This window comes from Sinocyclocheilus grahami, unplaced genomic scaffold (genome assembly GCF_001515645.1).
Source record: "Sinocyclocheilus grahami isolate Dianchi unplaced genomic scaffold, SAMN03320097.WGS_v1.1 scaffold464.1, whole genome shotgun sequence".
Lineage (NCBI taxonomy): Eukaryota > Metazoa > Chordata > Actinopteri > Cypriniformes > Cyprinidae > Sinocyclocheilus > Sinocyclocheilus grahami.
Genome location: NW_015505643.1, coordinates 1,279,697 through 1,304,509, shown reverse-complemented (window position 1 = coordinate 1,304,509; position 24,813 = coordinate 1,279,697). Strand labels below are relative to the sequence as shown.

At 37.9% G+C, this 24,813-nt stretch overlaps 1 protein-coding gene across 1 annotated transcript in view; it reads left to right on the top strand.

The window, feature by feature from the left end:
* LOC107553101 (mothers against decapentaplegic homolog 3) overlaps positions 1 to 24,813 on the top strand; it is a 51,416-nt gene that overhangs the window by 22,536 nt on the left and 4,067 nt on the right. Inside the window, exons 2-8 of the mRNA XM_016235223.1 lie at positions 8,551 to 8,744; positions 14,444 to 14,578; positions 16,687 to 16,761; positions 17,154 to 17,204; positions 19,511 to 19,723; positions 19,833 to 19,970; positions 20,182 to 20,326. Of these exons, the coding sequence (XP_016090709.1) occupies positions 8,551 to 8,744; positions 14,444 to 14,578; positions 16,687 to 16,761; positions 17,154 to 17,204; positions 19,511 to 19,723; positions 19,833 to 19,970; positions 20,182 to 20,326 (951 nt within the window). The remainder of the gene's footprint in view (positions 1 to 8,550; positions 8,745 to 14,443; positions 14,579 to 16,686; positions 16,762 to 17,153; positions 17,205 to 19,510; positions 19,724 to 19,832; positions 19,971 to 20,181; positions 20,327 to 24,813) is intronic.

Below are 24,813 nucleotides of genomic sequence, written 5' to 3'. Positions count from 1 at the left end.
ACACACACACACACACACACACACACACACGATTCCACCCAATCAGCTTATCTTTGTAAAATGGAACAGCTTCTTAAATAACTGAATGTGCACTCTTAACTTCAGCCAATCAAGCATTATATTATGATATTATGATAATTAAGCACTATTTAATGATAGAACTAGTGATTAGAACTAAAACTTGGTAACCATGAATGAATGCATATTTGTCATTTTAACTGAACTTAGGACTGGTGAAAGCTGAATAATTCTAAATGAACTGTTATTTTGACAGGAAAATACAGCAAAGAATATGGTTTACATGTAGCGAGTCGATTCAGCGTGGTATGCAATACTCTCGCTCTCTCTCTTTGCATGTGTGAGAAACACAGCGCTATCAGTAAAGCGACGGCGAGTTGTGCGCCTTCACACTAGTTTACGGTACGTCAAATACAGGTGCGCTGCGTGCTACATACTGCGCATCCAGTGAGTAAATGACATGAACCATTGAGCACATCCAAATAGTACAGATCGCTTGACGGAGAGCGAAACTCTCAAGCGCTCAGTCAGCGTGATTATCGAGTGAAAATCTGTGTTGAACGCCTCTCACACACATACTGGCGTGTAAAATCTAAGAATTTATTAGCCAATGGCTAATGTTAGACATAATTTAGTCGCCCAGAGTAAGATTTAGTCGCATTTGCAAGTGATTTCCTCGCAATGTAGAGGGTTGTATGAAGTTGTCAACATGATGTAAATGTTAAACAAATGACTTGCTCAATATCTTTGTAAAAAAAGATGCATGAACTACTACATCTTGTACAAACTTGTCTTATACATATTATAGGTTCAGAAATAATACAAGGAAAATGCTTAAAAAAAAATCTCAAAAGTCAAGGTAATTCAAATTCAAAACGACTGAAGGTATAACACCAGTAGACTATTATTAACTATAAATGTTCTGTAAAAACAATGAACAGCAGCTCTCAGCCTGTCACCTTGATGCAAGCATGAAATATCAGACATACAGTAGTAGTTCTTTACAGGTTTTTATTCGATTGCGCTGCTTTTCCATAGTTTTTTCCATGTGAACATGGACGTGTTTGACTGTTGCGCTCGCCTCTATTGCAGCGTCTCATGCATGAAACGGCATTCTAAAAACACGGCGCTCAAGTTAAAAGAAGTTCAACTCCCATCTTCCTGCATTTTTTCCTATTCCACCGCCTGCGTCGCATCTTTGTCAACACAAAAGTGCATTCTGTGTGAATGGCACCTAGTGATATATTCTACTTATGGTCTATCACAGAGTGCGTCACACGAGAGCGGTTAATCACGTGTGCCAACATGCGGATGGATCATTATTTTCTCTTTACTGTTAACATTGGCATATTGTGTCTAATTCTAACGTTTGGTAATATTTCTATTCAAAATCGTGATTCCTCAATTCATAAAAAATAAAATCGTGGCAAAACATTAACACAGAGTGAATGCAGCCGTAGAAGTCTTCAAGATACACAAAAAAAAGACTCATTTGATTCTATGCATCAGAGAGAGGATGGTCATGGAAACCACATCATGAACTGTTTTTAAGTGCAGTACAGCGAATGAAAACAAAATGATGTGAAATGTATTATATGACCCCATTTAGAGGGGTCTGGTAAGGAAAGTTCACACCTTTCTTTTCATATCTGTGCTTTATGGACTGTGTATAAGGATGAATAGTGTGTTATGAATGGTATCTGTGGCCTGGATTCCTCAAAGGGTTGGAGAGCTTTGCTGACCTAGTGCACAGCCCTCCTCTCTCTCTCAGCACTTTGGCTGCTGTTGCATATTTCAAACACACAATGTAGCAGTCATGTATAATAGAGTGCTCTGAGAGGTTTGGACCATATTGTATGGCCCCATTTTTCAGAACACCGGAGCAGTGCGTGCATTGCTTCGGCGTATTTGATCGGATCTCAATCACGAATGTACCGTTATAGGAGGCTGCTACACCGATAGGCATCATGAAAATGTCGCTCGAAAGCCCTTGAATGTAAAGATAAGCACCGTAGGCGTACAGAATGAGGTTAGTGTGAAAATGTGTTTTGATATGATGATGTGCTAGATTATGCCTGTGAAAGTCCTCTTTTTCTCGACCCATGAATAACTCGCCTCAGACAGAAAAAGTTCACTGTGTGGTTGTTCTCCATTGCTCGAGGCCTTCACTGCATTATTCTGAGATGATTATGCCTTTTTCCTTTTCCACATGGGGCCATCCAAAGAAAAGTCTGAGTTTATTTGCCCGCAGTTAAAAAGCGAAGCAGGTAAAAATACGATGTGTACTGAAATGCTTTACTTTGTTCTGTTCGAGTTCTCCCCTCTTCCTCCACTCTCTCTTGTCTCCATTAGCCTTAATGTGTTTTTGACTGGGGCATGCATGTGTGAACTGAAAGGGATAGTTCACCCAAAAATGTAAATTACACTCTTAAAAAATGCTGGATTAAAACAACCCAATTTGGGTTATTTTGGCAACCCAGCTCTGGGTCAGATATGGACCAACTCAGCGCCTGTTTTATTTAACTCAACTATTATTTAAAAATTACTATTGCTGGCTTAAAATGTACCAAAAATAGGTTGGAAATTAAAAGTCACACAGAATTATTAGAGGCAAGAGTAATAATCAAAAGGTGAACATTTGTTAATAAGCAAGAGCACCCATGGACAAAATTATAAAACTAATTGAATTATACAGCATAGTTTACAATATTACATACGTTTAAACTCGTTTAACTAATTAAACTCGTTTAATTATGCAAATATAACATTTAAAAGTAACATTTTAATTCAAGTGCATTCAACCATTCTCTGTTATCTTTTTATTTTATGCTGGTGTGTCGCTGAAATCTGAGCCGGAGATGGGCTGCTGGTCGGTGGGGGAACTGCGAACTTCAGACCACTGCCTCGCGCTTCACTTACAGTTGAAAGATGCCGTGACTGACTTCATAACCTGCCCCTAAACAAACAGTACAGAAATTGAGAACATAATTTAACATCTGCATTAATTAGAATCAGTATTGTAACAAATAAAATCAATTATGCAAGGCAAGGCGTTTCCATCATGCTAAACAGCCGTTGCTGGTGGATTTAGCTGACTGACATCTTGTCCCCGTATGTTGTGTTGTGTAGTCTTTGTGTACAAAGACTTTATAGATGATATAAAACATACACAAACCTAGGGCTGGGCGGTATATCGAGTTTGTACGATATATCGATATTTTCTTTATAAGCGATTCAATATGAGGCAAAACCGTTTATATCGATATACAGTAGTTTGATACGAGCGCATCTGAAAATATAGCAGAGGACACAGACTGAGCTGTTGCGGAGAAAGTGCATAATCCAATTGTTTCTAAACATGTGACAAGCTTTATATTACTCTTTGGAGTGTTACAAGCTCTTGGTGCATAAAGAAGGTCTGTAAAGTTGCAAACACTAAAGTCTCAAATCCAAAGAGATATTCTTTATAAAAGTTAAGAGTCAACCATGCCTACCTAAAACGCCTCGTTCTAACACGCCCCCACATATCTACGTCACTATGTGGAAATATTAGCATAATGCCGCCTAAATGTGCACACAAAGAAAGAAGGCGTGGTTTCAGGAACAGCAGTAGTGTTGATGCAGACATGTCAGGGAGATGCTGTGTGATTCAGTGTGAAAACAAAAGCACTTTATTTGGCCTTCCGGAAGTAGATGCAATTAGGAATCATTGGTTAATATTTATTTACAACAGAATAGCGCAACCCAGATGTTTGAATTTGTGCAACGCATTTTATGGACGACTTTGTGCACAGCCAGTACAAGGCTGGCTGCGCACAAAGGCTATTTCTAAAAAAAAAAAAAAAAAGGGCCAATTGTTCAAATGCAGAGTTTTGCGCAGAGCAGAGTAACGCGTTGTGTGTGTGTGTGTGTGAGGGGAACAGGGTTACATCACAGGACAGTGAACTGCCTGTCAGAAATCAGCACGTGTACTGCATCATCACTGTGTCTGTCACGCGACTCTGTTGCCCTTTTGGGCTTGAACTGAAGGTAAAACTAACGACATTATTAACTGTCTTGATATTTACTTTGAAAGCTGAAGCTAACGATTATGGTAAGGGGCGTTACATTTCTGACGCGTGCTTGTGGTGTTCGGCCAATCACAATGCACTGGATCAGCTGGCCAATCAGAGCAGACTGCGCTTGTCAAAAGAGCAGACTGTGCTTGTCAAAGGAGGGGGCTTTGTTGAAAACGACGTGTTTGAGAGAGGCTGGGCATAGAGGACCTACAATAATGTACAGTATTTGAAAAATAATGTGTTTTTTGAACATTAATGCATGTCAACATATTCTGTTACACCAAATACACATAATAATGATCTTTAAAATAGCATCATATGACCCCTTTAAAAACTGGTAAGACATCATTTATAGATTTATAGTTGCACATTAGTTTAAGTGGATCGGCCCGTCATATGCTCTGACAGAAAGGCTGCATGTGGCGCTGAAAGAGAGAAAGAGACACTCGCTCTGTTTAATGTGTTTGAGATGTGCTGTCTTCCTGAATGCATAACTTACATTTCACAGGTATATTCTCCATCTGTAAATGTTAGAAAGCCATGGAAATATTTCCATTTTTCTGCTTTGGGATTCTCCGCTAAACTTCAACAAGAGCGCCGCCGCTCGCATGCGTGCCAAACAGACAGAACTCAATTAAATAGGAGAGCAATAATTCTGACTAAAATATAAATTTCGCTGAAATATTTGTAGTCGGACAATAAATGTGACATGTAGAATTTTAAACCTACAAGTAAGTCTATTTTTATGATAGCACTGACTATATAGTGACTTTAATGGGGTAATCAAAATAGCCTAATACAACTCTGTGCTTTTGTTCTCATTTATTTTCATTTTTAGTTTAGTGAATTTAACTTCCACTTTAAAAGCCTTATTTTTGTTTTTAGATTGCAGTGTTACAATGTTAGAATGAAATGTGATTTTAACCCTTTTTTGCACATAATATAAAGGCTTACATGGTTACATTCACTTTATTTGTTTTCATAGCCTTTAATATGTATTGTTTTGCTGGACAACATTGGGCGGTAAGTGATATATATATATATATATATATATATATAATAATCCAATTGTTTCTAAACATGTGACAAGCTTTATATTACTCTTTGGAGTGTTACAAGCTCTTGGTGCATAAAGAAGGTCTGTAAAGTTGCAAACACTAAAGTCTCAAATCCAAAGAGATATTCTTTATAAAAGTTAAGAGTCAACCATGCCTACCTAAAACGCCTCGTTCTAACACGCCCCCACATATCTACGTCACTATGTGGAAATATTAGCATAATGCCGCCTAAATGTGCACACAAAGAAAGAAGGCGTGGTTTCAGGAACAGCAGTAGTGTTGATGCAGACATGTCAGGGAGATGCTGTGTGATTCAGTGTGAAAACAAAAGCACTTTATTTGGCCTTCCGGAAGTAGATGCAATTAGGAATCATTGGTTAATATTTATTTACAACAGAATAGCGCAACCCAGATGTTTGAATTTGTGCAACGCATTTTATGGACGACTTTTTGCCCAGCCAGTACAAGGCTGGCTGCGCACAAAGGCTATTTCTAAAAAAAAAAAAAAAAGGGTCAATTCCTTTGCTATGACAATCTGGCGCTTCTGAATCGGTGACTGTAAGTATGTTTTGTTATCAGTTTAAGTATTTTCTATTGACTGTTCAAATGCAGAGTTTTGCGCAGAGCAGAGTAACGCGTTGTGTGTGTGTGTGTGTGAGGGGAACAGGGTTACATCACAGGACAGTGAACTGCCTGTCAGAAATCAGCACGTGTACTGCATCATCACTGTGTCTGTCACGCGACTCTGTTGCCCTTTTGGGCTTGAACTGAAGGTAAAACTAACGACATTATTAACTGTCTTGATATTTACTTTAAAAGCTGAAGCTAACGATTATGGTAAGGGGCGTTACATTTCTGACGCGTGCTTGTGGTGTTCGGCCAATCACAATGCACTGGATCAGCTGGCCAATCAGAGCAGACTGTGCTTGTCAAAGGAGGGGGCTTTGTTGAAAACGACGTGTTTGAGAGAGGCTGGGCATAGAGGACCTACAATAATGTACAGTATTTGAAAAATAATGTGTTTTTTGAACATTAATGCATGTCAACATATTCTGTTACACCAAATACACATAATAATGATCTTTAAAATAGCATCATATGACCCCTTTAAAAACTGGTAAGACATCATTTATAGTTTTTGTTTTGCACATTAGTTTAAGTGGATCGGCCCGTCATATGCTCTGACAGAAAGGCTGCATGTGGCGCTGAAAGAGACACTAGGCTACTCGCTCTGTTTAATGTGTTTGAGATGTGCTGTCTTCCTGAATGCATAACTTACATTTCACAGGTATATTCTCCATCTGTAAATGTTAGAAAGCCATGGAAATATTTCCATTTTTCTGCTTTGGGATTCTCCGCTAAACTTCAACAAGAGCGCCGCCGCTCGCATGCGTGCCAAACAGACAGAACTCAATTAAATAGGAGAGCAATAATTCTGACTAAAATATAAATTTCGCTGAAATATTTGTAGTCGGACAATAAATGTGACATGTAGAATTTTAAACCTACAAGTAAGTCTATTTTTATGATAGCACTGACTATATAGTGACTTTAATGGGGTAATCAAAATAGCCTAATACAACTCTGTGCTTTTGTTCTCATTTATTTTCATTTTTAGTTTAGTGAATTTAACTTCCACTTTAAAAGCCTTATTTTTGTTTTTAGATTGCAGTGTTACAATGTTAGAATGAAATGTGATTTTAACCCTTTTTTGCACATAATATAAAGGCTTACATGGTTACATTCACTTTATTTGTTTTCATAGCCTTTAATATGTATTGTTTTGCTGGACAACATAGGGCGGTAAGTGATATATATATATATATATATATATATATAAAATTATATGATATATATCTAAATACAAAAACGAAAATACAGAGATATATACTGTATATCCCAAATCAGCCAAAAAATACAGAGATATTAATTTTTGCCCATATCGCTCAGCCCTATACAAACCTTCATTTCACTGAAGAAGTCCATCAAATCTTCAGGACTAGATCTCTCCTGAAGAGGATGAAAAGCCCGTGCTCTGACTGTAACCCAACAGCTGGGTTGAAATAACCACTTGCTGGGTGGTTGCATCGGAGGTAGATGTATTGTTTCAGCAGTCAGGGAGATTGATCCAGCTACTAACGTTACGCCTACGTCATTCGCTGGAACGCCACTCTCTCGTGTACGAGTGTGTGACAGTTAGCGGAAGCTAGAGATTACTGTTTGTCAAGTTCTAAATATGGACATTTTTCTTACAAAAACGCATCGATTCGCTTCAGGAGGCCTTTATTTAATCCCCTGAGCCATGTGGGACACTTTTTATGATGGATGGATGTGCTTTATTGGACTTCTTTTGGTCTGTTGAAAAATAACACCCTTTCACTGCCATTATAAAGCTTGAAAGGACATTTTTTAATCTAACTCTGATTAGATTTCTCTTAAAGAAGAAAGTAATATACACCTAGAATGCCTTGAGGGTGAGTAAATCATGGGGTAATTTTCATTTTTGGGTGAACTGTCCCTTGTAGGAAGTAACTCTGTGATTATGGCTCTGCTGTGTGAGGCCCATGTGAGCTTGTCTCTTAACCATAAAGTGAATTGTTTGTGCCTAAACATTCTTGTTTATTCTTCAGATTTTACTGCGTAATATTCTCTTTTTTGATCTCAATTTTTCTCTCTCTCTCTCTCTCTCTCTTTTTTTGTAAACACACACTCTCTCCGTGGGGCGTCTGGATTTTACATAATTTTTTTTCATCTCGTAATCTGCCTGTGAAACGAGGGCTCTGCAATGAAAAATTAAAAGCATATTTAGCTGCTGGGAGAGCCACAGTGGCCGCGGGCAGGCCAGCCTGGTCTGTGCGGCTGTCTGGGCCGGGATCGGTGGGTGTAAAATGGGAGGGGGGAGGGGGGTCTGACAGACATGCTTTAAAGAGCTTTTGGGATTTGCATTATTTGGCCTTTACTACATTTGTGTGTTTGAGGAGTCTGCTGTTGCTTTCATATGGCTATATCAGATGAAGCTGTTATTAAACTAGAGCACAGTAAACTGCCTTAAACACACACACACACACACACACACACACACACACACACACACACACACACAGTTTTGATAGACTTCCTCTTTCTTCTCCTCATTCACATCACGTGTGACGTGCAACTGAAAGCACCACATTAACAGGAAATTGGGCCACTTTTACTTCATGTGCGGTCTCACATAATACCTTGGCATTGTCCCTGCAAGTCTTTGAGCAGTGTTTATATTGTGCTAATTTAAGGTTTTACACAATGTTTCTTATTTAAGCCATTATAACATTTCCTCTGTACTTCTGTTTTGGATTTTTGAGAATGAGCTGCTGGGACTGTTTCTGCTACAGTCATCATTATTATCGCCTATTATTTTTCTCTCTTTCTCTCAGATCACTAGATGGTCGGTTGCAAGTATCTCACAGAAAAGGACTCCCTCATGTGATCTACTGTCGTCTTTGGCGCTGGCCTGACCTGCAGTCTCATCATGAGCTCAGAGCCATTGAACTCTGTGAGTTTGCCTTTCACATGAAAAAGGACGAGGTCTGCGTCAATCCCTACCACTACCAGCGGGTCGAGACACCAGGTAATACAACCTGATATTTATGAAAGCATCAAGCACACTATCAGACAGTATCATTCGTTTAGGCATGAAGTCTTCTACAAGGGGTTGATAACAGCACTGCAGGGGATCTGCCAATTATTGTTTGATTTTGCATGCAAAATTTCTTTGGACAATGCAACAGATGGGATATGACATCTTAAATTTAACTTTAATAATCTGAGCTTTGAAATGCTTTTGTTTCTGATATGTTCCGTATTTGTATGCGTACTGCTCCGGGTGTGTTTTCACTGCTCACTGCTGTGTGTGTGCATTTGCATGGGTTAAATGCAGAGCACAAATTCCGAGTATGGGTCACCATACTTGGCCACATGTCACGTCACTTTCACTTCATCACTTTTGAATGGAAGTCAAAGGAATGAAAACTGTAGTGTAAAGTGTAGTGTGAGCACCAATTTAAACAAAAATATGATAATTAACTTCAACCAAAGCTAAAGATTTTATATATTAAATAAATAATAACCTTTAAATGTAATTGAATCTGCAAAGGTATTATAATATAATCATTATGAATGTATGCATGATCACAAAGTGTGTAATTACATTAATATTGTTCTATAGGTAGGTTATAAATTCAACATATTTTTATAGACAGTACTCCCATCTCCATATCTTCAATTCCTGTCCACACTCTACACTTTTTTTTATCTAAATAAAGGCAAAACGCCTAAAAACAATCTAAAAAAAATTGCTGTTACATGATGTTATGATCTTCTGAACCTTATAATACTCAGCATATTTAGCATTGGGGCTGTGCGATAGGGCTGCACGATATATCGTTTCAGCATCAATATCGCGATGTGCGCATCCGCGATAGTCACATCGCAGGATGTACGATGTTTAGTATAGGATACTGATCGTTATATTTATACTGATTGTTTTCTTTGCTCACACACAGACACCAGACGTGACAGCTGTACAGAGATACCAATTTTAAATACATTTAGTAGCAGAGCTACTGCACGCGATTCTCAGTGCTGGAATGCATTTATCCTTTATTGAAACTTCCGCGTCGTCGTGGAGAGCGCAGGTCACGGTCGCTTAGCAACAGCAGACGCCACGAAAGCGCAGGCTCCCGAGCGCTTTGGAAAGAAGGAGAAAGCGGCACGACTGGCGTCAGGGGCGGATTTAGTGAATTGGGGGCCCCAGGCAAAATATAGGAATGGGGCCCTATACATTTGCACACATTTTCCTAGATCAACCTTGAGGTTCCATTTGGTTGTTTTCAGTGTAAGCCTGTATGCAAAGGCTGTCTATTTCTAAACTTTAAAATACATTTATTTTTAGTTGTTTTAACTACAAATTTAAATAAAACTGAAAAAATAATTAAAAGGCAATTATACATTTACACACCTAAAATACATATATCAAGAGCATGCTCACAGATGAGAACAAAACAGCGTTGGATGAAGTGGATTAAAGCCCTGCACGGGTCTCAAATATAGGCCCTATAGCCCGTCTTTTTTCCCCTTTTCTCAAAAAAAGCTTATACTACTGTTTCAGCTATTAAAATAGTTCAGTTTTATATGTAATGGAAAAGTGATTATATTTCGTTTCGTTTTTTAATAAAATAAATTTATAAAAACATTTGGAGTATTTTTTGTTCGTTAAATGTAAGTTATTTTAAGCTGAAGCGCACTCTGCAGGACCTGGAGGCGCTAGTGCGATCATTTGCATTTTTTTCTAACAGTGGAAACAACTTAAAATACACAGTCATTTTTGCTCATAAAGGTAAGAGTAATACATCATTCTAAACTGTAAAGGGTGTAGTTTTATTTGTGTGCACTCACAATATCAACAAAACCTTGTGCTTTTATAAAATAAAGAAAACAAACGCTTTCTGCCATCTCGGTGTGGAACAGGAGCGCTTCACAATGATGAACCTAAACTCAGACATGATCAAAATATATAGAAAGCTTTAAATTACTAGTTTAAAACGAAATAATTCAAATCGAAAATAGACTCCTAATAAAATAAACTCTTTCATTATGTAATCCCTGCATTTCTCTCTAAAGGCACATCCAATTAGGAGATGGCGAGTCATTTTTTCATCACTATAATTGATGGAAGGCCCGATTATAATTTGCGTTTTATTTTATAATTCGTACAGTTAAAAAATGAAATGCTAATTATAATGGCATATATGTAAAACTTTGTCCTTTAATTGTATAGCTGCTTTTTCTGATTTTTATGTTGCTCTGTTCTGAATACCTTAAAATGTAAAGAATTTGCTGCAAGCAATTTTGTATGATATGTTAATTATTTATATTTTTTATCCATGCAGCAATGCTTTAAAAAACAGCTTTAAAATTACTTTATTGCATTCCAGACGCTTTTAAAGTACTTTTCACTATAAATTTTACAGGTAGCTTGAATGTAAACAGTGTCATGAATCCGTTGTATTCCCATTTGTGAAATAGCCAACAAATTAATTGTAGGCTAACCCGATCTCATGAAAGTGCGTATAGCACGATTTTCTGCTTCTATTTGGTGTAATATTTCTATGCACAAATTGACTTTGGCATGCAAAAGACTGATAAATTCATAATTAACGGCATGGGTTCAGTCGACAGAAATACGGGACACACAGGCCTATAATAGCTGCTGAAATGTTTGCGGGGCAAATCTCAGGTCAGTCTGAGCGCTCGTGGTACTCACAGTGCGTACAGCCGTACAACTGCAGGCGCCACTGACTTGGACGGTTGTCGTGGTAATAAACACCGTAAACAGCAAACGTCCGCGTGTCCGTGCTTAATGCACATATATGAAAAGCATTTTAGGGGCCCCTTGGCTTTTGGGGGCCCAAGGCGGTCGCCTACCTTTGCCTAATGGGTAAGTCCGCCCCTGACTGGCGTTTTCCCACGCGTTTTTAGGCGCGACATGTGAACGGCCCTGAAGTCTGTCTACATACACAGTCTATGGTCTACACTGTGGACGCGACAAAGCGACCGTTGCCAGTCATTTGAACTTTCTGTCAGTATGTCATAAATAGAACACGGAATCAGTTTACTATCAGGGATTTGTCGTGCCACTCCGCATCCAATGTAGACAGACAGCATCACTGATTATAATGGGTTCATTTTATTTTGTTGCATCGCGCCGCGCCGTGCATGTCCGTTGTAGACATGGTGAGAGCCACGCAGATGCACGTGAACACTGAATTCTGTTCACTTCTGCGTCTATTTGTGCCTGAAATACTGTGCTCTGCAAGTATCCTTGTAAACGCAGTTGCTTATGGCATAGGTGAAGTGAAACAATTGAGAAAGAAAATGGATGTGCAACAGTAGCCTATATTGGTTTACAGCAGTTTAATGTTCCTGAGGCTTTCTGTGTTATGAATGTTAGGCTACTCAACAAAACACAAAGAAAAATCACTTTTGTAGCTTTAACACACATTTATTAGATTTAGTTTATAGTGAAGACTATGCAGTGTTATTTTACATTATTCATTATTTTACATTATTTTTGATTATTCATTTTCTGTACCTGAATACTGTTAGACTTGCCTGAAAAATATAAAGCACTGCTTATTTAATTTGTATCTTTGTTCTGTTGTATTTATCTATGCTTGTAATTTGTTTATTTTCTATGCTGATTTACTCGCCTACAAAATCAGCTCAATCATTGATTATTTTTTTCCCCCAAATAAACTATTCAAGTCATGTGGTGATTTTTTTTTTTTCATATCGCAATATATATCGCAGAAAAATAAAATATAGCAATGTGAGTTTTTCCAATATCGTGCAGCCCTACTGTGTGATTAATCAAAATCGTAATAAAATTGTGATGCGAGACTGCGATTTCTAAACCGCAAAAAGCACAATTTCTTCGCCACCCCCTCAGTATGCTATCAGAATGCAACACGCCTAATTCTAGTGTGAGAACAGAAAAGAACAGAGCGGGCTTACTGTACTGGCATGAAAGAAAGCACAGAAACAGGGTACTCGCACACTGTCTGAGACGGTTTTCTGTGCACACACACCCAAAGCGCGCACAGAAAGCCACCACTAGCAAATTCCGAATATAGTTCTCTTTAATGTCTTTTTGCGCTTTTCATGTTCAGATCTTAAATTAAAGTAAAGAGTTGAGAAAGAAAATGCAAGTGTATCAGTATAACAGATCCATACATGAGGTCTTAAAGGGACAGCAGCCTACCTTCTGATGTCTGTTTCAATGTTAATCAAACAACAAAAAACAAAGAGAAAAACACTCACTGCTCTTGACTGAATAACTTTTGTAACTTTTAAAAATTAATCAATAATTAATTTATACAATGAAGACTATGCAATGTTGTTTTACATTTGGTTATTCAATTTCTGTACTGTAATACTACTGTCAGACATACCTGAAAAACTTAAAGTTCCCCTGAAGTGCCTTGAAACACGCAGCGTTATTCTATGTGGTGACGTAATTTCAACTGAAACAGGAAGACAGGGCGGGACATATCGAGAAGCCCTGCCCCTTTTTAAATTAGCCAATAGCGTTTTGTTTATATCTGCACGGGGCCAGAGCCGTTGAGCTTGGTAAAGCCGCATTTGACAGCCACAGTCTAATAGATTACCCCTAGATTCAATATGAAACTCTTAGTAAAACAAAATAGTGATCATAATCACGCTGAGGCTGTGTAGTTTTAAACGTTTTTAATATATGCCGACTCTCGCATATGATCCGCTCGGTGCGATCGCGTCTCTGGACCAAAGCCAAAATCCGGATCAGACTGTGCGTGCTGCCGCGGTTCCCGTGAAACAACGTGAAACCAGACCTCATTTGCCCCAATCAAAAGCATATTTACACTATCTGAATCGTTCCCTATCGCCTACATTGTGCACTTACGAGCCATTCACTGTACAGGAAATACTACACTGTGAACAAGTGACCGATCTCAGCCACAGCTTCAGCGTCTATTTATAGTGTAGCGCTTTGGATTCTAGAGAGCATTTGATTGGTCAGAAGATTTGATGAGAAGCTGAAGTACAAGGTGACGTCAAAAAAAATCGTTGATCCGTTTTGGCGGAAGTGATGAACTGCAAGCTTTGAATCTTCTAAATCAGAATTTTGTCACTGTTTTGGAGCACACTGGCTTATAGATAACATTAAGACTAACATATTGATCCTGAATTTTGATTTCATGGGGACTTAAAAGCACTGTTTTATTAATTTGTATCTTTGTTCAGTTGTATTTATTTCTGTTGTTACTTGTAATTTGTTTAGTTCTTCTAATTTGATCTTCTTATCTTATTTAACTAGGTGTTTTCTCTTTAATAAGGTTTGAACTTTATATTAGTTAGGCTAGTAGTTTTTGCTGTGGTATCAAAATTGGAATTGAGAATTGTGAAATTTCACTGCTATTTAAAATGTTTTGTCACAAAACAAGTGAAATACTATGCAACTACTTCAGATAAAGTCAAGCAGAACAAATTTATGAATGTAAAGTGTAAGGCAATATTGTGTCAAAATTCTATTGTGATAGTCGAAATTGCATTGTGATAGTATATATTTTTTTATCCATATCGCACAGCCCTGTTTAGCATTAATAGTATTTTAGAAGTATCTGCAGTATGTTGTGCCAGTTGTGGATCAATATATATGTTTGTGTTGCAATTTAGGTATCTTTTTTCTCTTCTTCTTTCTCATTCTTTTTCACTTTCTCTCCTTCACTAAAGTTCTTCCTCCAGTGCTGGTGCCTCGTCACACTGAAATCCCTAGTGAGTTTCCTCCTCTGGATGACTACAGTCACTCCATCCCAGAAAACACCATTTTCCCCGCTGGCATCGAACCCCAGAGCAACTACATACCAGGTAGGAGACAAATACACAGTAGTAAGGAAGAACTGGAGAAGACTTTTGGAGTTGAGGTTCATAGTGTTATAAAAACAGATTAGCCGTGAGGTACAACAGAAAAGCCAAACCAAATAACATCAAGTGGCCTCTAAAATAATATATCGTCATCATCTGCCATAAAGCAGCACAATCTGAAGTGTTCTCCGGATTTAATCGAGTAAGCTTAGCCTGTAGCTGTAGCTCCAGTGGTCTAGTGGGCAGTGGGTGGATCACTTTACTGGAAGGATGTAGGAGGAGGAAAGAGACAAAACACCAGATAGAGCAATAGCCCTGTCCACTGGCCTCCATTCAGGCAGAAGACAATCACTACATCATTGTGTAACAGTGTTGATGAAGCACCAATAAAGACAAGTAAATGCATGAAAAAAATCATGTTCATCAAGCAGAATCATTGTAGTTATTTATACCTGATTTATTTATAACTGTAACTTAACTTTAGATGTGCTTCAGTCATAGTTTTGCATATTTATGTGTGCTTTTACAAATGTTATTATTGTACGGTTATTTTCTTTTAAAGCTTCACTGAAACTGCAAAGTTTAAAACCCTTGTTTTGATTCAGTGGTTGATTGACAGGTAAGAAGGCAGTCATTGACTTTTGTCCAGTGTAGGGCTGCACAATTAATTGAATTTCTAATCGCGATTAAAGTTATGGATGCCACAATTACATAATCGTTCAAAGGTGCAAATAATCGTTTAAAGTCCACTTAGATGTGTTTTTTTTCTTGCTACATATTATCTTAAGGGGTTTTCCATTGTTTCAATTTTAGTTTTAGTATAACATTAAAATATCATGCTTATTTTTACTTTTTTATTTAAAGAAGAAACCAATCCAATGTATAGTTGACATTTGAGGCTTATGTAACAAGTGTCTAAGGAATTGGCAATAATTTAATAAATGAATTGCTGTTATTGCAGATAGAACTGAATTGATCAGAAGATTTAGAGATCGTAAAGGAGGTGGCGGGTTGTGGTGAGAAACAACAGACAGGCACAAAGTTAAATTTGTACTTGGAATGTAATTGTTCCTTTTGATATAAAGTGGAAATAATAAACAAAACAAAAGAAAGTATAAACATCATTCAATGTAGATTGTGATAATCTTAATTAATAATCACAATTAGAATGTCAAGGGAATAATTAAAAGTTATGATTTTTGTCATTATCGTGCAGCCCTGATCCAGTATCTGCATTATAAATAAAGTGGTCATATGCATTTCTGACCTCTTGTATATACACCAACATTCAAAAGTTTGGGATCAGTACATTTTTTTTTTTTTTTTTTAAAGAAATTAATAAATTTTTCAGCAAGGATACATTAGAGCAGGAAAGACTTAATGTTTATAATGTTACAAAAGATGAGTATTTCAAATAAATGCTGCTCTTTCTAACTTTCTATGAATCAAAAAATCCTGAAAAAATATATCCCTGTTTCCACTGAAATATTAAGCAGCACAATTGTTTTCAACATTGTTAGCATATTAGAATGATTTCGGAAGGATCATGTGACACTGAAGGGCACACACCCATGTCCTTAGACACATACAGAGTACATGTGAAGCCTCATTTGTACACACAGGGAACTTAAAAGAGAAAAAGGGCATAAAGAATCACAGCCATTTAACTATTTACACGTTAATCCCACCCAGCTGCTACGGTTCTGTCGTTTATTATATTTGTAGGAATACTCAAGAGATGTTTACCTGTTGTTGCATCAGACGGACACAACACAATTTATGCTGAAGTGGTTTTGGCTACATAAGAGGAAGATTATCCCATGGAGTATGTATTGAGTGGCTTTGGCTGGGATTAGTTCCATCAGAATAGCATTTGCTGTAGAGAGGCAGGCTGTTACTGTAATAAGGCAGTGTGTGTTGTTTCATATCCTGCTGCTGAAACTGAGCTGACCCCAGCTTTCTAAATCATGTGTCTTAATCTGAGGGGGGAAATAAAACCCTTGTGAGTCATTGTCTCTGATGCACCTGCTAGATTTTGCCGGATGTGTTATGTGTTACAGAGTGTGTATGAATTGCATGCAGGCTAACCTGCGTGTTTGTGTGTATTGCAGAAACACCCCCTCCAGGCTACATCAGTGAGGATGGAGAGACAAGCGATCATCAGATGAACCGCAGTATGGACACAGGTGATGCCAGTTATACCACCGTGATGTTGCATTCTTTAAAGATGACACATTGATGCACTGAATTTTCTATAACTGCACAACTATGAAGTAGTTCTATGTTTGTTGGTGGCATTTCAGTTCCATATCACTTTTCCACTTTGTTTTTTGAGTTTCTTTCTGATACTTAATCAGTGGTGTAAGGAAGTAGATCTGTGCAGAAGAACATTTAGGAACGAAAACCTGAAAAATTGGACAAATGAGACAAACACATGTGGTAACTTTAATGGAATGGAAGTGGAATAATTGACTCTGCACACTTGAATTATTGGTAATCTAATCAAAAGTAATTTAATCAAAATGTGCTGTGTATATTCATACAACATTAAAACATTGATCTGTCCTTTTCATTTCAGGGTCTCCAAATCTGTCACCGAACCCTGTTTCTCCTGCCCATAACAATTTAGGTAACTCTTTTTGCTTGTGTGTGTATCGTAAATTCACGCTGGTGTCCTAGCAGAGTGGCAGTGACAAGTGCAGTTTATTTATTTAGTAAAAAAAAAAAGGGCCAGTGTACATTAATCAACATTCATAAATGTAAATGTACCCAAATTAGCTCAACGGCTAGTTTTCATTGGTGTTCCCTTTGCCAGGTGTTATTTAGGCCAATTACCTGTGACCTGTGAACATGATTTACTAACATTTGACCATCATGTTGAGTCTACATTATTTTTGTCTTGATCAGATCATGATATCAGATTTTCGTGAGATATAACGATTTACGAGGTAAAAATATATGCACACTATTATCACAATATATATAGAAATAAAAAACAACAAATTAAATTCAAGTTAAATTCATCTTTAACTGTTGCGTTTTCTCTTTTTTGATCAATGAGTCACACTCAAAATACAAGTGTAGGGAGACAGGGAGTGAGTTTGTAAGCATAACTGGCCAAAAGCAAACAAAAAGAGCTTCCTGTTGATCTGCACTTCCTGCAGATTGGGGTGTTTAATTCACCATATTTTTTACAGAATCTAAAAAAACTCCCACACTAGCAAGCTAACTTTTTTCGGATGTGGGTAGAGTTTTTCACGATACAAATCGTTGCAAAGCAACTTTACAGCAAATTAAGTTTCTACAATATTTAGTGGTAGCTTATCAGTGGTGACTGTCAGTTAAGCCCCTTTCACACTGCACGTTGGTCCCGGAAAATTGCCAGAGTGCGACTAAATCGTTATCGTGCGACTCTTTTACTGGGTGTTTTGAAGGCAGATCAACATTCGCGATGAAAAAATATGTGCAAACTGTAATGAAGCAGAGATCAGGTAGCTCCTCACTATCCGCGCTGAAGCTGAGATCGTTCGCCAGCTTGTGAAACAGAACGCGTCACATTACACGTCACACCGTAATGTCACGTGTCTTTACAGGATCTTTACCGGATGTGTGTGAACCAGTGTTGCCATACGTACGATAATTATCGTATTTTTACGATAATTTTGACCTCTGTACGATGTATTACAGACACTATAAATGCGCTCGTGCACACCTCAGAGTGTGTTAAGAATTCAGGAGGGTGCCCTGCTTTTAAGCCAACGAGCACTATCTTGCGGTCCATGACGGCAAGAACCCCCTCAACATCTGGCAACACGCAGGCTTCCGATGACAGAAACTCACAGGCGGAGTTATTTATCTAGTTTATTCAGGTTCTGTCAAAAAGTTGTTGGTCTAGATAAATAGCTGTATTCTGTACGTTTCACTCATTTACGATAATTTTCTTCCAAATACGATAATTTTGAGCTTCTGGTACAATACTTGGACATTTCCAATCTGGCAACGCTGGTGTGAACGCACACACAGATTTTTGCGTTTAATGTCCAAATGCTCCTGGGAGCCACCATTTGTGGGACTTTTTCAGAGTCTTCCTGACATTCTGTTATGTTAATGGTTCTTCTCCATGATTCAGATGCTGATGCGACAGAACACTGTATTAAAATACAATTGGTCTTGAACTGAGTTAATGGTTTGAATCAGTGTAATGACTCACTCTCTGACTGTGTCAAAAAAGTAGTTCTTATTCGCTTATTGTAGTCATAATTTTCCTTAAGTCCAACTTCAAATGAGCCAAGAACTTTTACTGCGTTATGTGTATTTAAGAGCTTGTTGGACCTAAATCAGTGCACAGACTGACTGATTGTACTGTACTGATATTACCGTGTGTAATGAAAAATACACATTTTGAATAGTTTCACAAACGAATGTTTGTAGAAACGTGTTTTTAGTCTCTCGGAGGAAATGAATTGGTGAAAGGATTATTTGTATGTCCCCAAAACAACTTGGATGACAACCACCCACACTAAACATTCTTCCAGTTACCATCTTAGCAAGGGAGTGCCCACAATTCCTTTTGTATCAGATCGTGCTTTTGCAGACACCGCTGACATCTTCTCCACAGCAGTGGTGAGTGCGTATGTCGGAGAGAAAGGCCAGTGCCAAAAGCCTGTAATTTTCTATAGTTTTGCGTCCAAGTGATGATGGTATTTCCCGATTCAGCCTTTATTTCTGGGAAGTAACATTTGCTCTTGACATCACAGTGTCGTCAGTTCCCAGCCCCCATGCTCTGTCTCTTCGGGTATCCCCACCCATTTGTTTTTCTTTTTCCTGTCTTTTTTCCTTTTTCTTTCTATTTCTTTTCCACTGCCTATTTCGGTGCATTTCTGTGCCTTGCGGATTCTCTCCTTTTATTGTTCTTTTTTTCTCTCTCTCCATCAGATCTACAGCCGGTGACATACTGTGAACCAGCGTTCTGGTGCTCTATCTCCTACTATGAGCTGAACCAAAGAGTCGGTGAAACTTTCCATGCCTCCCAGCCCTCTTTAACAGTAGACGGCTTCACAGACCCGTCCAACTCTGAACGCTTCTGCCTGGGCCTGCTGTCCAACGTGAATCGCAATGCTGCTGTGGAGCTCACGCGCAGACACATTGGTATACACGCCATCGTTCTAAATCACTCATTCATTAGACAACATAATTTAAAATAAATATTTTATTTCATGTAATTTCATACTTGTGTGGCAACCTTCTGTTTTTGCAGGCCGGGGTGTGCGTTTGTACTACATTGGTGGTGAAGTGTTTGCAGAGTGCCTAAGTGACAGCGCCATTTTTGTTCAGAGTCCCAACTGTAACCAACGTTACGGCTGGCACCCTGCCACTGTTTGCAAGATCCCACCTGGTAAGATAAAATGAGAGACCCTCAACAAATCGCCCTCATTAACAGAGAGTTCAACAACTGAGTTACTGAATAGCTGTACTAAACAGGATAAAACAGAGCTTCCTTCGTGATAGTTGCATGACATTCAGCTAAATCAGTTACGTCATTTTAGTTTGTTTTGGTTGATTTTGATCGTGTGAACTTTGTTTCAAACTGCTTTGTGTCTTTCCAGGCTGTAATCTGAAGATCTTTAATAACCAGGAGTTTGCAGCTCTGTTGGCCCAGTCTGTGAATCAGGGCTTTGAGGCCGTGTACCAGCTCACCCGCATGTGCACCATTCGCATGAGCTTCGTGAAGGGCTGGGGAGCCGAGTACAGGTACGATTACTGCAATCACTTCACTCCTGCCATATCTATCAGCTCGCTTGCCACTCTGGGAATGTGGCCTTGATTTGACTTCGCTCAAAGACTTTTGAATCACTTGAAGTGGTATTATCCAAAACCACAGAAGCCACCCGCACTTCCTGTTAAATTCTTTGAGTTTGATTGTCTTAATCAGCTTTTGTAGAAAAAGGATTATGAATACTCAATTCACAATACATAATACAACTTTTTATTTTATTTTACATTTAGATTTATGGTAATGTATTGATTTTAATCAAATAGACCATGAATAGAAACCATAATAGAAATGTTAAATATTAATCATTCACCAAATACTAAAAATAAATTATTCACTAAAGATGCTAAAGACCAATTCAACGTCTTAATCAGCTTTTTGTAGAAAAAGGATTATGAATACTCAGTGACATAATACAACTTTTTATTTTATTTTACATTTAGATTTATGGTAATGTATTGATTTTAATCAAATAGACCATGAATAGAAACCATAATAGAAATGTTAAATATTAATCATTTACCTAATACTTATAATAAATGATTCACTAAAGATGCTAAAGACCAATTCAAGTTATTAAAATACATTTGTATTTTAAGATTAACTTTTAAGTGTGTGTTAGATGATGGCATAGACAATATATATGAAAAAATGGGTTAAGTAAACATGCACAATTAAATATCCAGTATTGGACAATATATTACCACCATATCAGTCATCAGCCAGTATTAAGAGATTTTTTTTTATTTATTGGTATCAGCTGATGTTGGAAATTTAATTGAACGTTCATTTTTTTTAATTTAGACAAAATAGTATAGAATAGTATAGAATTATAATATCATCCATAACAGTTAATTATATCAAATGTATTAACTGGAAATAATCAGATTATTGGTATTGGCCAGTATTTTAATAATATTTTGCCTCTCTAATGTTTAATATCGACTGATAACGGTAAAAAATCTCTAATATCAGCAGATATAAATAGAAATGATAGAAGTTTGAATTATATAGAAGTTTATAATAAAGGAAGCCCAAACCATTTTACTGCTTCATTGAACAATAGGAGGGAGTGTCGTTTTAAGACTGTTTTAGGATGGACAGGCCTGCAGGGTCAAGGCAGGGTCTAACAGGCTGTGGTAACTGTTTTTCCTGGTCTGGCATGCTCTGGTGAAGAGCTCTGATGTAGCAAGACAACCTGGTGTCCACCAGCTTAGCGTGTCTGTCATATAAACTGTTAGGTCTGCGCTGGCAAATCATTCCACACCAAACAAACCCACACATGGTGTGCTTCAGAATGTCTCAGAGTTTCCTGGTCTCTCTCTCTTTCTGTTTTTCTCCCCATCTTGCTCTTTTGAGTAACTTCATTGTTTGAGCCCAAGAAACCAAGACCCTAATCAGAAGCAGTTGTGGGTTTTGACCAGGGACATCTGTAACGAAAGCTTGAGAAGAAAGTAGGAAAGAGTAAGGCTGGTGTGAGAGAGAGTGAGACTGTGGTTTCCAGACAGCTTGGCGTGTGGAGACACAATCTGAGCTGTCGGGTTTCAGTAGACACCCACTCTCTCTCTCACGCCCCTCCAGTCTCCCCACCTTCAGATCCACCTCTTCAAGTGCTGACAAACTGTCCCTGTTGCAGATTAAAAAAGCCTTTTGAGCACTTTATGCTTGGACCCTGTATTTACCATCACGTCAGTGAACATCATGTCGTTGAACTGCACAGTGCCATTGTCTGAATTCAACTTTATATTCTTTCAGTTGTCTGTCAACTAAACTGCCCCAGATAAATACACTTGATTTCACCTGTGCTTATTTCTTTAAACCATTGCCTTGTCCAAAACTTGACATTAAATGTGCTAATCATTTCACAGTATCAGCATAGAAGAGTAACACCTGAGTTGAGGAAGAGCCTTACTCACTCCCGTTTTGACTCGTACTCTCTTTCTGCATTCTCTCTTTCCACTACTCCATCTATTTTTCTCTCTTACTACACTATGTAGTGCAGCCTGTGCTTATACTGTATTTCAGCACTACCCTTATAAACAGACTGTGGTCTATTCATAGACGAATGAAAGATTTACTGAGAAACTCGTGTCGAAGGAGAACGAGAGATAGTCAAACGATCAATACAATAAGTTGCGAGGGAAAAAAACAGTGGGCAGACACATCATATATAAAGGTTGCATTGTGAGGTGATTTGAAACACAGTATTGCGCTGCATATACACTACCATTCAGAAGTTTGGAGTCAATAAGAATTTTCTTCTTTTTTTAACATAGTTAATACTTTTATTTAGTAAAGATATATAGTAAATTGATCAAAAGTGACAGTAAAGACATTTATAGTGTTACTGAGAATTTACTGAGAAACTCAGTATTGAAGTATGAGAGACAGTCAAACGATCAATAGAAGAAGCTGCAAGGGAACAAAAACAGTGGGCAGACACATCATTGTTGGATAGAGCTGTAATGAAAAGGGTCTAGAATATAAAGGTTACATTGTGAAGTGGTTCGAAACACAATGTGGGAGCAGCAGAACAGTTTAAATAAAGTAATTAAAACTAAAAGTTGAAAGGCAGAATATTTTCCAAGAACTCACACTTAACTTGCTGCTTTTTAGTCACGTTACTTTTAATTTTATGTATAAAAAACATTACATACACTGCATATACAACTACCATTCAAAAGTTTGGATTTTTATTTTTTTTGAAGTGCCAGTAAAGACATTTATAGTGTAACAAAAGATTTCTATTTCAAATAAATGCTGTTCTTTTGAACTTTCTATTCACGGTTTCCATAAAGATGTTAAGCAGCACAGCAGTTTTTAACACTGATAATAATAATACGTTTCTTGGGCTCCAAATCAGTATTTTAGAATGATTTCTGAAGGATCATGTGACACTGAAGACTGGCGTAATGATGCTGAAAATTCAGCTTTGCATCACAGGAATAAATTACACTTTAAAATATATTAAAATATAGAACAGTTATTTTAAACTGTAATAATATTTAAAATGAGCCTAAGAGACTGTTTTCAAAACCATAATATCTTACCCTGAAAGGTAGTGTAGGATATTTAAGGATACGTGTTTGCTGTTACAAATATCTAACGGAGTATTACAATAAAATGTAAAAAATCTTTTTCCCCATAAAAATGTGTTTTTCACTACTTGAAAGTGGCGTCACTCTCATAGGTTCTAACTTGTGCACAGATAAATCAATATTGAAATGTATTGCTGGCTAGCTGTTATCATTATTGATTGTTATAGATCTAGTTGTTTTAGCCTTAGTAGTGAAATGCAAAATCTATTTGTCTATAATTATTTTCTGAATTATTCTCTCAGTGCTGATGTGACTGTAACTCGTGTAGGAGGAGAGGAACTGAGATTCAGGAGAGACTCACACGTGTGTGTGTTGGTGGAAGGATTAGAGGAAGTCTCATTGAGGAGTAGAGCAGTGTAAGGTGTTATGAACAGCGGTTCCGGAACTGTGTCTGTACACATGAGTGTGTGTGTGAGCACAAGCGAGGGGGGCTTAGACAAGTATTGTGTAAGCATTGTGTAAGCACTCCTGCCAGTCATTCACAGTAAAGGATGTTAGTGGACAATTTAAGAATCTATACATGAAAAAAAAAAATTTATTAGTTCCAGAAACAATTCTTAAAGGTGTAGTAGGAGATCTTGGAAAATGCTAACTTTAGCCTGATAGCGCTGAAAGTGAACGTCCCACCCTCCCACCTCATATACGCTCACAGACCAGAATACCAGAGACAACATTACTACAATAGGCTACATCAGTGGTTCCCATTTCCAGCCCATGTTCCGAAGTGAAGTAAACTTCAACGGATTTCCCCTGCTCAGGAAGTAGGGAGTAATGAACACTGTGTAGGGATCATATCGATCGGAACACAGTTCATGCACGTAGCTCACATCTAACGAGCTGGTTATCTGAATCAGGTGTGTTAACTAAGCGAGACATGCAAAATATGCAGAGCGGGGGGCGCGAGGACTGGAATTGGGAACCGCTGGACTACATCATGTGCCATTCACCGGTGAGAAAACTTTAAAAGTACTACAATACCAGGAAGGAAGATCGGGTTGTTGATGTTTGTCTGCCATTCTCTCTCTGTCTGCACAGCATGCATGAACGCGCTGATAACGTATCCTGTCTGCGCGAAACGGGTGTGCAGAGGAATGCTAATACATACGTTGACAGGCAGATAGGAAAGCCAATTAAAACACTTGGACCGAGCGTTTTGATTGGACGAACATTTCTTGGTCCTACGCCTTCCACAGAATACAGGTGCATCTCAATAAATTAGAATGTCGTGGAAAAGTTCATTTATTTCAGTAATTCAACTCAAATTGTGAAACTCATGTATTAAATAAATTCAATGCACACAGACTGAAGTAGTTTAAGTCTTTGGTTCTTTTAATTGTGATGATTTTGGCTCACATTTAACAAAAACC